At 42.9% G+C, this 15,463-nt stretch overlaps 1 protein-coding gene across 4 annotated transcripts in view; it reads right to left on the bottom strand.

Moving 5' to 3' along the window:
• ENDOV (endonuclease V) overlaps positions 1 to 15,463 on the bottom strand; it is a 55,156-nt gene that overhangs the window by 37,741 nt on the left and 1,952 nt on the right. For all 4 annotated transcript variants that reach the window (XM_029599195.1, XM_029599194.1, XM_029599196.1 and 1 more), the window contains exon 2: positions 12,051 to 12,222. In XM_029599195.1, coding sequence (XP_029455055.1) covers positions 12,051 to 12,222 — 172 coding nt within the window. The remainder of the gene's footprint in view (positions 1 to 12,050; positions 12,223 to 15,463) is intronic.

Genomic DNA, 15,463 nt, shown 5'->3' with positions numbered 1-15,463 from the left:
TGGTGAAGGGCATCCGCACCCTACCGGGAAGGTGGAAGGATGTTGGTACATCACGTTGGAAAAAGGTTACGCAAGACAGATTGGCCGAAGATGGAGTCCTGTCTTCCAGCTTTGTCCAAACAATAGTGGGCTGCAAAGGTATGGAGAGAACTCCAGGTTGCAGCCCTGCAGATGTCAGGAAGCGGCACCGATCGAAGGTGTGCCACTGACGTCGCCATGGCCCTCACAGAGTGTGCTTTGACACGGTCTTGAAAAGGGATGCCCGCTTGCTCATAGCAGAAAGCAATGCAGTCCGCCAACCAGGAGGAAAGAGCCTGCTTACCCACAGGTTGTCCTAACTTGTTAGGATGGAAAGAGACGAATAATTGAGTGCTCGTCCTGTGAGAAACTGTACGGTCTAGGTAAAAAGCTAGAGCTCGTTTACAGTCTAGGGTATGCAGGGTCTGTTCTCCAGAGTTGGAGTGGGGCCTGGGAAAAAAGATAGGTAGTATGATGGATTGATTAATTTGAAACTCCGAAACTACCTTAGGTAAAAATTTAGGGTGAGTGCGGAGTACCGCCCGGTCCTGCAGGAGCTTAGTGTAAGGCGGATAGGTAACTAGGGCCTGCAATTCACTAACCCTGCGAGCTGAAGTGATAGCCAAAAGGAATAACACTTTCCATGTGAGATACTTTAACTCACAGGAGTGCAGAGGTTCGAAAGGAGGTTTCATTAGACGACCAAGAACCAGATTAAGGTCCCAGGATGGGGCCGGAGGCCGTAAGGGTGGCTTCAGATGGAGCAAGCCTTTAAGAAAACGTGTTACTAAGGGTTGTACTGAAATAGGGACACCCTGTACACCTTTATGGAAGGCGGCTACCGCACTGACATGCATCCTAATGGAAGAGGTTTTAAGACCTGATTCAGAGAGATGCCATAAATAGTCCAAGAATTTGGAAATTGGACAGGAAAGGGGATCAAGGGACTGAGAAGTGCACCATGATGTGTACCTTTTCCATTTGTATGAGTAAGACTTTCTTGTGGAAGGCTTTCGTGAAGCTATCAGGACTCGAGAAACGGAATCTGAAAGGTTGAAAGGCTGGAGGACTAACCTTTCAACATCCATGCCGTCAGGGACAAGGCTTGGAGGTTGGGATGGAGGAGGCATCCGTCGTTTTGAGTGAGCAGATGCGGGTCCTTTCCCAGAGGAATGTGCCTGCGGATGGAGAGATCCTGGAGTATTGGAAACCATACTTGGCGTGGCCAGTAAGGTGCTATCAGGATCATGGTTCCTCCGTCCTGGCGTAGCTTCACGAGAGTCTTTGACACAAGAGGAAGTGGGGGGAATGCGTAGAGCAGACCGGTTGTCCACTTGAGGGAGAATGCATCCCTCGGCCGAGAGTGCTGGCTCCGAATGAGAGAGCAGTAATCGTCCACTTTGTGATTCTGAGGGGACGCAAAGAGGTCTATGCGGGGAGAACCCCACTTGTGAAACAGAGAGGTCGCTATCAGAGGATCGAGTGACCACTCGTGCGGTCGGAAGACACGGCTCAGCCGGTCTGCCAATACATTGTCTACTCCCGGCAGGTAAGTGGCCCTGAGGTACATGGAGTGGGAGAGGGCTTCCGCCCAGATCTGCGCAGCTTCCTGACACAGAAGGAAGGAGCCTGTGCCTCCCTGCTTGTTTATGTACCACATGGCCACTTGGTTGTCCGTCTGGATTAAGATTATCTGATGAAAGAGATGATCTTTGAAAGTGCGGAGCGCATAGCGGATTGCTCGAAGTTCCAGGAAATTGATCTGGTGTTCGGCTTCCTCGTTGGACCATAACCCTTGGGTTTGAAAGTTGTCCACATGGGCTCCCCAACCGATGTGAGAAGCGTCGGTGGTTAGGATTACTTGCGGATCCGGTGGAAGAAAGGGTAAGCCCTGAAGGAGGTTGACCTGAGTCGTCCACCAGGTTAAGGATAGGCGCAGCGCTTGTGTGACTGTGACTATGGAGGACAGAGGCTGAAAAGCTTGAATCCATTGGTGTCGTAGAGTCCATTGTGTTACTCTCATGGCTAGTCGGGTCATGGGAGTGACTTGAACCGAGGATGCCATGTGTCCTAGGAGAATGAGGAACTGGCGAGCCGTGGCCGTGTCTTGAGACTGGAGCTGGTGAGCTAGGGACATGAGAGTTTGGACCCGTTGAAGCGGAAGGTAGGCCTTTGCCTGTAAGGTGTCCAAGTCTGCCCCAATGAAAGATAAGGTTTGAGATGGGACGAAGCAAGATTTCTCGTAATTGACAAGAAACCCTAAGGAAAGGAGTGTGTTGATTGTCAATTGTAGGGAGGACCGGGCAATCTGAGGGGTGGAGGCCCTGATTAGCCAATCGTCCAGATAGGGGTATACGTGGACACCTTCCTTCCTGAGGAATGCTGCTACAACTACGAGGCATTTGGTGAAGACTCGTGGAGCAGATGCCAGACCGAAAGGTAGTACTCGGTATTGATAATGGTCGCGGCCTACTAGAAACCGCAGATATTTGCGATGGGATTGTGTTATCGCAATATGGGTATAAGCTTCCTTGAGGTCGAGGGAGCATAGCCAATCCCCTTTCTGCAGCAGAGGGAGTAACGTGCCCAGGGTTACCATCTTGAACTTTTCTTTTTGAAGGTACTTGTTGAGGGCCCGAAGGTCCAAAATTGGACGTAGCCCTCCTGACTTTTTTGGAATTAGGAAGTACCTGGAGTAAAATCCCTTGCCTCGTTGAGAGGGAGGGACAGGTTCTATAGCATTTGATTGCAAAAGAAGGGATACTTCCTGTTGTAATTGAGTCAAGTGGCTGGATAGACTCCACGCTTGAAGAGGCGGGGAGTCTGTCGGAAGAGTTATGAAATTGAGGTGGTAACCCTGTGCGATAATTGTCAGCATCCACTGGTCTGAGGTAATCCGTATCCAATGCTGTAAAAAGTGGCACAGACGACCCCCTACAGGGATGTGGGGGAGTGGGATATGGCATGTGCTCCGTGTCGGGAAGTCAAAGGCCTGCCGCAGGCCCGGGAGGTGGGGCTACAGCAGGTCTTTGTTTCCGAGGTTGGCGTAGCTGAGGTCTGGTGGAGGATCGAGCCGGACGAGGCCTAGTCGACGGAGGGTAATAACGACGTGGCCGAAAGAATGACTTTTTAGAGTCCTTCTTAGGTGGTGGTTTGGAGGATACCTCAGATGGAACAGACGAAAGTTGTTTCAACGTCTCGTGGTGATCCTTCAATTCCGCCACAATCTGTTGAATCTGTTCTCCGAACAGATTGTCCCCCAAGCAGGGTAAATCGGCTAGACGATCCTGGACCTCTGGGCGAAGGTTGGATGATTTTAACCAAGCCCAACGTCTGGCTGAGATGGCAGTAGCTGAGACTTTCGTGGAAGCATCGAAGATATCGTAGGCCGTTCGGATCTCGTGCTTCCCAGCTTCAAATCCTTTGTGAAGGAGGGCTTGAAGCTGTGGCTGGTATTGGTCCGGTAATGTGTCAGCGTAGTCCTGCATCTGTTTAAGGATAGCTCTGTTGTATTGAGTCATATAAAGTTGGTATGAAGCTATGCGAGATATCAACATAGCCCCATGATACACTTTCCTTCCCACACTATCAAGGAATTTGTTGTCCTTGATAGGGGGAGTGGAAGAGTGTGGTTTTAGGCGCTTGGCCTTCTTTTGCGCAGACTCAACTACAACAGAGCGATGATCCAGTTGAGACTTCTGAAATCCTGGTGCTGACTGAACGAGGTATGTTGAGTCAGCTTTTTTATTTACTGGTGACACAGATGAAGGTGATTCCCAGTTTTTCTTTAAAAGATCCAGAAATACCTGGTGAATGGGGATGGAAGCGATGATTTTTGGGGCATCCAGAAATTGGAGCAGCTCCATCATTTGGTGCCTGTCATCGGTCTCAGATTGCAGCTGAAAAGGCACAATTTCTGACATCTCCTTTACAAAATTTATAAAGGAGAGATCTTCAGGAGGAGATCGTTTTCTACTCTCTGTAGGAGATGGTGGGGATGGTAAATCTGTATCTGAAGATGTATCATCACCCCAGGTATCATAAGGATCATGTAGGGCTTGCAGTCCTGAAGGACCTGGTAGAGGATCCAAAGGCATCGATGGAATCGGTGCTGCAAGCGGAACTGTGAACGGCATCGAGGGCTTCGGGGCTACCGATGGAATCGGTGCCGATCTTGGAATCGATGGAGCCGAAGGATAAATCGGTGGAAAGGTATGTGAAGGCACCGATGGAACGACACCGGACGGGGGAATTCGGAACGGTGTTTCTCCTGTCGATGAATGTCCTTCCGGAGATGATGGTGTAGTCGGTGCTACTGGAATCACCGATGGAAGGGCGCGCATGAGTGCCTCCATACGATTTAGTATCGGTGCCAACGCTTCCACTAGAGGCTCGGTGGTCGGTTCCCTCCTCGGTGGCAGAGTCGGTGCTGAGGTCGGTGCCTGAGGCGGTGCCGGAATCGGTGCCGGAGGCGGTGCCGGTGGAGGCTGGAATCTTCGCATCGCATTCTCGATGGCCTCCTGGACCAGCCGGTCCAGTTCTGCCCGGAGACCAGGGGTAACCATACCCGGCTCGACGGGAGAGGGAGGCTGAGACAGGGCCGGAAGTACCACCGTAACCGGTGGGATCACGGCCCCCGCACCCCGGGAGGGTGAGGGTTTCCTCGGTGCCTGCGAACGAGACGTGGACGGTGCCAGGTCTGACCGAGGCTTTTTCGTCGGTGGCTCGGCCTGTTCAGAGGTCGATGGTTGTGGATCCTCGACGGGCCGAGACTTGTGCCGTCGATGGCGATGCTTATCCTTCCGATCTCCTCGCCCATCCGGGGAGGGGACAGGAGTCGACGGCCGAGAAGTCATCGGTGGAGGACGGTCACCGGAGGGTTGACGATGGTGGTGCAACTTCGACGGTGCCGGTTCCGATGACGTCGATGCTATCGATGGCGTTGGGGTGGGTGCATGGAAGAGGAGCCCCATCTTCTCCATCCTGGCTTTACGACCCTTAGGTGTCATTAGGGCACATTTAGTGCAAGTCAGGACATCATGCTCACTTCCCAAACATAGAACACAGACCCGATGGGGATCTGTGATTGACATAGTCCGGGTGCAATCCGGACAACGACGGAACCCCGTCGCCATGGCCTAGGGCCAAATTTAGCCGCGGGATTGGTAAGTGCCAACAGGCCTCTAGGGCCAAAATCGACGGCAGTCGATGAAAATCGGCAAAAAACTTACCGGCTTTCGCGGAGGTGACAAAAATTTGTCGAAGGGAGACCCCTGAGGGGCAAATTTTCTTCGGAAAGAAAAAACCGAATTCCTGTCAGGAACATGGTAAGAGAGCTCCTTTCACCGCGTGGCAGCTGCTGCGCGGAAAAAAGAAGACTGAAGGGAGACCCCTGCTGGCTGCAGGGTCAGTGCCTTGCTGGGCATGCCCAGTAGGGGCCAGTCAAAGTTCTGTTTAAACTTTGACAGAAGTTTTCCGTGGTGGGCTCCATCCTCGATGTCACCCATTTGTGAGGACAACCATCCTGCTTGTCCTGTGAGAAAGTATAATACAAACATCTTCAATGGAGGCCTGTGTCTTAGACCTAAGTAGATTCCTGAAATATGGAAATTTATTAGCTACTTGGTGTTGACGACTGATGACAAGATGCTGGACTTAGCTTCTACCTATGACCTTATGGCGGGTCAGAAAAATTAATGCTTGGAGGAGCAAGGAAGGAGTCAAGGTGAAGCAGATGAAGCTGCTTTTGGGAGCTCTGACTGGTAGTTACCAGCATGGTTAAGAGGAAGGGTAAACATTTTTACTCTGTTGCTTTCACCCCCACTGTGGGCACTATTGACAGTTCTGTCTCACGGCAAGCACAGTTTGGAGCCTCAGGCGAAATGTTTGCTGGTGAGACTCGAGCAGAAGGAACTCCAAATGATTTCACGTCCCCCGAGGCTTCTCTTAGCTCCATTGCCTGCATGATTGTGGTGGCCAACAAGGACCTCATGAGAGCAGCAGCACAAGTTTGTGACGTGGGAGAGAAGTCGCCGGCAACTCTGAAAAATGCCGGGAAAGAATGCTATGGGGAATCTTCAGTCTTGTACTGTGCTTATGGCCCCTGAAAGCGTAAGTCGGGTGGAGGTAGGAATAAACAACCTTGACATCACGGGAGAGGAACATCTGTCTGTTTTGGCTTTTTCTGCTGCTCCAACACCTGCCCCAATTAAATATGTCCTTGCACCTTCTGTAAATTCTCTTCTAAAGATAAAAGTATTGTTTAATCATTCTGATAGTCTGAAGAAGTGCAAGAAGGATATCGCCAATCTTCAGACTGCTAATGCTGCACTCATCCAGGATAATCAAACTCAACATAAGCAGCTTGAACCATTGAAGAATGCTGAAATACCCTGTAGTGCCAAAACGTAATCCGCTTTGAGGTGCCTGAAAAGCGGAATATAAATCAACTAACTACTAGGAGAAGGAATTTGCAATATATTAAATTTTCCAATGTTTCTTATAATGTCACTGGTTGAAAATGTTAAACAAATATGTTTTTGAGGTATTAAAACATCCTGTGGAAGCTTTTCCACCTTTATCTCAGACTTATTGAGATAAAGATGCCAAGAAGAAGCCTGATGGTAGTGATGAATAATTGGGTAATGGTCTTCCTATGGATAATTTAGAATTAACTGCAATGCTAGAGTCTTTTCAGGATCCATCAATTACTAGAGCAACTCTTACTGTGACTTTTGTTCTAGAACCAGACAGAGACTGGGTCCTTAAGTCCCTTTTAGTATAAGGACAAAAATCTTTTTGATACTTTAGTTAGGGTCCATCTAGATCCAAGAAGAAGGACCCAAGACAAGTGGAAGACATTCTGGTCTATAAAAACATTTCATTGAGTTGGATGCAGATTTCTTTTTAAAATGTCCAGCTAAGTGTTTGGTTAAGTACGAGGCGGGGTCATTTATACTTTTTTCGACCCAGCACAATACTGGAAGTTTGTTAGTAGAAAATCAAGGGTGGGTTGAGAACATCTTCATGCTAGATGTGGAATGATTATATATTTTTCATACCTGTTGTCTGCCTATTTTCTTGCTCCCCTTTTTTAATTTTTTTTTTTTTTAAACTATTCTCTCTTACTCCCCACCCCGGCATTCACAGTGGACTTGAGATTCAAAATGGCTACTATATTTCCTCTATATTGGTGGGGGGTTTATGTGTAGCTATGATGAATGATTTCTTACCAAGATATTAGTTTTGTGTTGAATGCTATAAATTTCATATATTAAAAAGAAAAAAAAAAAAAAAAGAAAATGAATCTCTGTATGGGGAAAGGAAATCTCAAAGTGACTCACTGACTCGTTCTAAATGTTTACTTCATATACCGCTTTGTCCTCATATCCCTCAAAGGGCTCTCAGGTTAAAACTCAGCTCTGGCCTCTATTAGCTGTGGATTATTAAATTCCTGCTCCTTGACAGCTAAGTACACCCTGATTGTCACTTTACGATATTCAGATATTGAGGGATTATAGAAACCTGGCTTAAACCAGGGGCTACCTCCAGGTTACACCTTTTTTCACATAAACCAAGATCTGCCAGGCATGGTGGATGTGTAGCAACAATTTGTTTTGAATCTTCGAAAATTAGAAGAATTCTCTCTGAATTTTCTTTCCCAGGTTGATGCTATTTTAATTTTATTTATTAATATTTATATTCCGCCTTTCATGACACATCAAAGCAGATTACAGCTTTATAATCCTCCCGATACTCCAGGCTACTCTCTGTTAGAAACCAATGAGCTCATTAATGAATGTATAATCTGGAGCTACCAAATATTAGTTTTAGAAGATTTTAATATTCATGCTGATAACTCTACTAGGCTAGCAGACAGTAATTTCCTCCTTTCAATGCCTGACCTGGTTCTGACTCAGTAGGTATCTGAATCAAACAGGGCATTCTCTTGATCTCGTGTTTTCTTCTGACCAAATTCAGCTTAGTAAAGATTCTTTATGCTATTATGCGCTGTCTTGGTCAAATCATTATTTGCTAACTTTTTTTTTTTTTTTTAAACAGTTGAAATGGTTAAACCATTGGCTGCAGTCAGGAATTGTAAAGATATAAAATTGGAGCTGTTAGATGAAGACTTGGACTGCTTTCACAGATTAGTAAATGGGACAATATTATCTGAATGGCTTCTGAGAGGGCCATTCTTTCAAATATGCAGCACCAAAAATAAATAAATAAAAACCACAAAATCTGCTGTATATATAAAACTCAACAGAATAAAAATGTGAGCAAGATTCAAATTTATTTTTATCAAGCTGGAATTAAATGATCTAAGAATGATTACCTCTAAATCTCTATAAAAGGTAGAAAGAAAATAGCGACAATTTAAAATAATTACTCAGTTCTTTATTAAGTCCAATAACCTTAATTCTGAGATAATCCAGAGACTTTTGCCATTGCCTTTGAGCAGAGAGACAAAAAGATTCAGAACAAGTTCCCTCCTATTTTAGTATCTAGTGCAGCACCAGGAGATGGCGAACCTTCTGGCCTATTAGTTCTTACGAGTAAACTCTCCTCTTAATTTAGTCATGCTTATTGGAATAGAAAGCATTTTGAGATCAATGAATGACAGTAGCTCTGTTCTGGATCCCCATAACTTCAAAATGTTTATTTAAAAAAAATAATAAAAAAATTATATATATATATATATATATATATATCCTGCATTGAATACAGTAAAATCCATATTGGAGATTGTGAATACAAGTCTATTGCAAGGCTATATTCCTGAAGCTCTTAAACAAGCATGAGTGCGCCCATTACTGAAGAAAGATTCACTAGAACCAACAGATATTAATCATTTTAAATCAGTGTCTAATAAATCATTTATATCCAAGGTTTGGGAAAAGGTGGTGTCAAATCGGTTGTCTAAATTTTTAGATCAAAGAATGGCACACCACACTAGACAAGTCTGGTTTTTTTTCAGGGCCATTGTACAGAAACTGCACTAGTAGCTCTGATGAATGAGGTTAGGCCCAGGACCGTCAAACAAAAGGATGAGCTCATTACATTCTTAGACATGACTGCAGACTTTGATACAATTAATCATCATCTCTTGGTCCAAAGGCTGAGCAATCTGAGGTTGGAAATTATTGTCTTGGACTGGCTCTTTTCTTTTCAGAGCAATATCGCACCTACCATAGGGCTCAGTCCTGGCCTCTGCTTTAACGTATATTTAACCCCGCTTGCAACAATGAGTCAGGGGATGGGGTTTTAAATTTTCTTTTACATAGAGGACGTGCAAGTCATCACTTACTTGATCTCAAAATATCCTGAAACAAGTGATTAAATTCAAGGAGTGCCTTGACAAAATTGCCCATTGGCTTTATACTTATAAATTGAAAGTAAACCTCAGTAAATCTGATGCACTATGAGTGAATAAGAAGAATGCTTCTTTATATCCTCCATTACAAATGGCAGGACTTGGGATACCTCCATAGGATATGATGACCACTTTTGGTAGAAGGATTAATTCCAATCTCCTCTTTTCTCATCAAATATCATTCCTGGTGCAACAATCTCTCTTTTATCTGTGATACATTCATCAGTTGAAACAGATTTTAAATCATCAAGATCTACAGGTGCTGATAAATGCTTTTGCACAGAGTTGTTTAGACTACAATAATGCACTTTAATTTCTATTAAATGCCTTCAACCTTTACAAAATACTGAGGCAAAATGACTATCTGGTTCAAAGAAATGTGATAAGAACATAAGAACATGCCATACTGGGTCAGACCAAGGGTCCATCAAGCCCAGCATCCTGTTTCCAACAGTGGCCAATCCAGGCCATAAGAACCTGGCAAGTACCCAAAAACTAAGTCTATTCCATGTTACCATTGCTAGTAATAGCAGTGGCTATTTTCTAAGTCAACTTAATTAATAGCAGGTAATGGACTTTTCCTCCAAGAACTTATCCAGTCCTTTTTTAAACACAGCTATACTAGCTGCACTAACCACATCCTCTGGCAACAAATTCCAGAGTTTAATTGTGCATTGAGTGAAGAAGAACTTTCTCCGATTAGTTTTAAATGTGCCACATGCTAACTTCATGGAGTGCTCCCTAGTCCTTCTATTATCCGAAAGAGTAAATAACCGATTCACGTTTCTCTGCTTTTAATCCATCTTCACTGGTTACCAATCTTGTGCAGAATATAATTCAAGATACTTTGGCTGTCTTTTAAAGCCATGCCCAGAAGTTCTATGATATTCAGCTGACTTGTTGATTCTTTATAGTCCTGCCAGGTCTCTCGGATCATCTAAGCTTGGCCTCCTTAAGAGTGCCGTTGCCCAGGGAATTAACAGAAAGAAAGTTTCAAACATGAACTGAAAACATGGCTCTTTAGAAATGCTTATGACTTAACATAGAACACTGTCAGGACTAATGATATTATTAGTATAACTAGCAATTAGTATAATATAGAGCTATATAAAGTATAACATAAGGAGAATTAGAACTTGTACACAATATTACATTGACCTAGGAAACGAATGAATGAATATGACCTAGGATCCAATTACTGATGTATTGTTGGCCCAAAATATGAATGTTAACCTAGATTGTGAAAATTGAACAAGGACGTGATTATTAATGTGTAAACCGCTGTGCTCTTCTTTTGGAAGAACGGTATATAAAACACCTAAATAAAAACAAATTAATTAATTAAAGTTAGAATCTTCAAGGCAGACTTGCTTTGTCTTTTGGGCTCCCACGCTGTGGAATGCATTAATCCTAGAAGTCTGTCATGAACTAAATCCTTTGAAATTCAGAAAAGGTGTCAAGACTTGGGTTATTTTGGTAGGCATTTAAAGCTAGCTACATCATAGGAACAATTTTGTGGAGCATTTGTTTTCTGGAAGAAATCTCATTTTACTCATTGACCTGGTTATTTCTTTTTTACATTTTTGTTCTTATTTATTCTATTGACATGAAGTTGTAACGTTTTGACTGTATGTTCTGTGTATGTGGTCTTGATATACAACATTCTGATTTGCTTTTTGAAAGTAAAGCAAATTTTAGATTAAATGTATGAGCAGTGAGTAAACATCCTCTCAAAACTACTGTAACGCCCTTTTTTTTAGGATTACCATACACAACAGTAAGACCACTCCAAATACTGCAAAACTCTGCCGCTAGAGTACTTTCTGGCAAAAGAAAAAGGGATCACATTACTGAAACTCTAGCAGAATGACACTGGCAACCCATAGAACACAGAGTACAATACAAAACACTTTGCACAATTCATAAATTAACTCATGACAAAAAAGCAGAATGGCTGAACACAGCACTATGTGTTCATGTCCCACATAGAAACCTGAGATCTGCTAACAAAGCCCACCCCTTCTGTTAAAACAACAAGACTGACCCAAGTTAGAGAACGGGCATTATCCTTAGCTGAACCTATACTATGGAACACCATGCCCCTAGAAATTAGACTACAGAGAGATTTCAAACTTTTCAAAAAGAGTTTGTAAAATGCTTGTTTAAAAAGCCAGGTTTTTAAAGAGAACAGAGAATAGTGGAATAATGAAAGCTGGCAGCAGAACATCAGCAGACAGCACTTAGCTCAATATGTGTGATTTTATTATTTTATGTCACCTTTAACATAAAATAGACAATCCAACAAAGTTATACATGTAATTAATACTGATACATGTAGGAAAAAGACAAGATTTATAACATTCAGCAAATAGTCTTTATTATGAAACTATGTTACCAGACTTTAATGGCACTTCTTATAGATTGTATATGTTAATACTATTACCAAAACTCTATATGTGCCTTTCTGTAAACCGTCATGATGGTATATAAAACTTAATGACGGTATAGAAAAGATTTTAAATAAATAAATAAACAAACAAACAACTGAACTCCATGGATAGCAAGTCAACCCGATTATTATAAACAGTGCTGTAATGGGCCTTGAGATATCATTTGTTATGAGGGAGTGAATGCAGTTAACTCCAACCCCACTGACCTCTAGATCTGGGTAGCTGAGAACAACCAGAGAAGCACAAGCATTTGCTTCATCTCCTTTGATGAAGGACAGGTCCACGCCTCCAATTCTCTGCAGCCCGGCAAAGTCAGCATCTCTCTGCCACTCTTCTGTGTCATATTCAATAAGCTTTGCCTTGAGCTGGCCCTGTTCACTGAAAAAAAAAATCAGAACCATACCCTGTAAAGCTAACCGGTGTCCTGCTAGGTTGAAAAATATATACTATTAACAGAGCAGTGAGGAATCAAGTAATAATAAGCTTATCATGGGTCTATTAAGCAAAGGGGTACTGCAAGAACAAACAGAATAAGCTCACATAAAGAAATCTGAAAATATTATAAAAACATGCATCCCAGAAAACTGTTTAAAAAAGGTGTTTGCACAGTGCTATCATAACAATAAAAGATTTAAATAAAAAGTCCTAAGAATAACACTAGACAGAAAGCAGAAAAGTCAAGAAAGCCCCATAATGGTCTGCAGGTGGAGCCTCCTACAGCTGCGTCCTCCAGTGTTCCTTTTGGCTCGATGAACATAAGAAATTACCATACTGGGTCAGACCAAGGGTCCATCAAGCCCAGCATCCTGTTTCCAACAGTGGCCAAACCAGGCTACAAGAACCTGACAAGTACCCAAAAACTAAGTCTATTCCATGTTACAGTTGCTAGTAATAGCAGTGGCTATTTTCTAAGTCAACTTAATTAATAGCAGGTAATGGCCTTCTCCTTCAATAACTTATCCAATCCTTTTTTAAACACAGCTACACTAACTGCACTAACCACATCCTCTGGCAACAAATTGCAGAGCTTAATTGTGCGTTGAGTGAAAAAGAATTTTCTCCGATGAGTTTTAAATGTGCCACATGCTAACTTCATGGAGTGAACTGGAAGGGGGACAATAACAACTGGAAGGGGGACAATAAGTAAATCTGCAGCTCTAACACTAAACTTTCAAAAGGGAAACTTTGATAAAATGAGGAAAATAGTTAGAAAAAACTGAAAGGTGCAGCTGCAAAGGTTAAAAGTGTTCAACAAGCATGGACATTATTTAAAAATACAATCCTAGAGGCGCAGTCCATATGCATTCCACGCATTAAGAAAGGTGGAAGGAAGGCAAAACGATTACAGTCATGGTTAAAAGGTGAGGTGAAAGAGGCTATTTTAGCCAAAAAAACATCCTTCAAAAATTGGAAGAAGGATCAATCTGAAGAAAATAGGATAAAACATAAGCATTGTCAAGTTAAGTGTAAAATATTGATAAGACAGGCGAAGAGAGAATTTGAAATGAAGTTGGCCATAGAGGCAAAAACTCATAATAAAAACTTTTAAAAATATATCCAAAGCAAGAAATCTGTGAGGGAGTCGGTTGGACCATTAGATGACCGAGGGGTTAAAGGGGCTCTTAGGGAAGATAAGGCCATTGCAGAAAGACTAAATTAATTATTTGCTTCCGTGTTTACTATTGAGGATGTTGGGAAGATACCAGTTCCGGAGATGGTTTTCAGGGGTGATGAGTCAGACGAACTGAACGAAATCACTGTGAATCTGGAAGATGTAGTAGGCCAGATTCACAAACTAAAGAGTAGCAAATTACCTGGACCGGATGGTATGCATCCTAGGGTACTGAAGGAACTCAAAATTGAAATTTCTGATCTATTAGTTAAAATTTGTAACCTATCATTAAAATCATCCATTGTACCTGAAGACTGAAGGGTGGCCAATGTAACTCTAATATTTAAAAAAGGCTGCAGGGGCGATCTGGCTAACTATAGACCAGTGAGCCTGACTTCACTGCCGGGAAAAATAGTGGAAACTATTCTCAAGATCAAAATCGTAGAGCATATAGAAAGACATGATTTAATGGAACACAGTCAACATGGATTTACCCAAGGGAAGTCTTGCCTAACAAACCTGCTTCATTTTTTTGAAGGGGTTAATAAACATGTGGATAAAGGTGAACCGGTAGATGTAGTGTATTTGGATTGTCAGAAGGCGTTTGACAAAATCCCTCATGAGAGGCTTCTACGAAAACTAAAAAGTAATGGGATAGGAGGCGATGTCCTTTCGTGGATTACAAACTGGTTAAAAGATAGGAAACAGAGAGTAGGATTAAATGGTCAATTTTCTCAGTGGAAAAGGGTAAACAGTGGAGTGCCTCAGGGATCTATTTGTACTGGGACTTATATATATATATGATCTGGAAAGGAATACGACGAGTGAGGTTATCAAATTTGCGGATGATACAAAATTATTCAGAGTAGTTAAATCACAAGCAGACTGTGATATATTACAGGAGGACCTTGCAAGACTGGAAGATTGGGCATCCAAATGGCAGATGAAATTTAAATGTGGACAAGCGCAAGGTGTTGCATATAGGGAAAAATAACCCTTGCTCTAGTTACACGATGTTAGCTCCTAATATGGAACCTACCACCCAGGAAAAAGATCTAGGCATCATAGTGGATAATACTTTAAAATCGTCGGCTCAGTGTGCTGCAGCAGTCAAAAAAGCAAACAGAATATTAGGAAGGGAATGGTTAATAGAACGGAAAATGTCATAATGCCTCTATATCACTCCAAGGTGAGAGCGCACATTGAATACGGTGTACAATTCTGGTCGCCGCATCTCAAAAAAGATATAGTTGCGATGGAGAAGGTACAGAGAAGGGCAACGAAAATGATAAAGGGGATGGAACAGCTCCCCTATGAGGAAAGGCTGAAGAGGTTAGGGCTGTTCAGCTTGGAGAAGAGACGGCTGAGGGTGGATATGATAGAGGTCTTTAAGATCATAAGAGGTCTTGAACGAGTAGATGTGACTTGGTTATTTACACTTTCGAATAATAGAAGGACTAGGGGGCATTCCATGAAGTTAGCAAGTAACACATTTAATACTAATCGGAGAAAATTCTTTTTCACTCAACGCACAATAAAGCTCTGGAATTTGTTGCCAGAGGATGTGGTTAGTGCAGATAGTGAAGCTGGGTTCAAAAAAGGTTTGGATAAGTTCTTGGAGGAGAAGTCCATTAACGGCTATTAATCAAGTTTACTTAGGGAATAGCCACTGCTATTAATTGCATCAGTAGCATGGGATCTTCTTAGTGTTTGGGTAATTGCCAGGTTCTTGTGGCCTGGTTTGGCCTCTGTTCGAAACAGGATGCTGGGCTTGATGGACCCTTGGTCTGACCCAGCATGGCAATTTCTTATGTTCTTATGCCCCCTAGTCCTTCTATTATTCAAAAGTGTAAATAATCAATTCACATCTACCCTTTCTAGACCTCTCATGACTTTAAACATCTCTATCATATCCCCCCCTCAGCTGTCTCTTCTCCAAGCTGAACAGCTCTAACCGCTTAAGCCAGGGGTTGGGAACCTATGGCTTGCGAGCCAGATGTGGCTCTT

This window comes from Rhinatrema bivittatum, chromosome 4 (assembly GCF_901001135.1).
Source record: "Rhinatrema bivittatum chromosome 4, aRhiBiv1.1, whole genome shotgun sequence".
NCBI lineage: Eukaryota > Metazoa > Chordata > Amphibia > Gymnophiona > Rhinatrematidae > Rhinatrema > Rhinatrema bivittatum.
The sequence above is the reverse complement of the archived record's forward strand: the minus strand, read 5'-3'. Positions and strand labels throughout refer to the sequence as shown.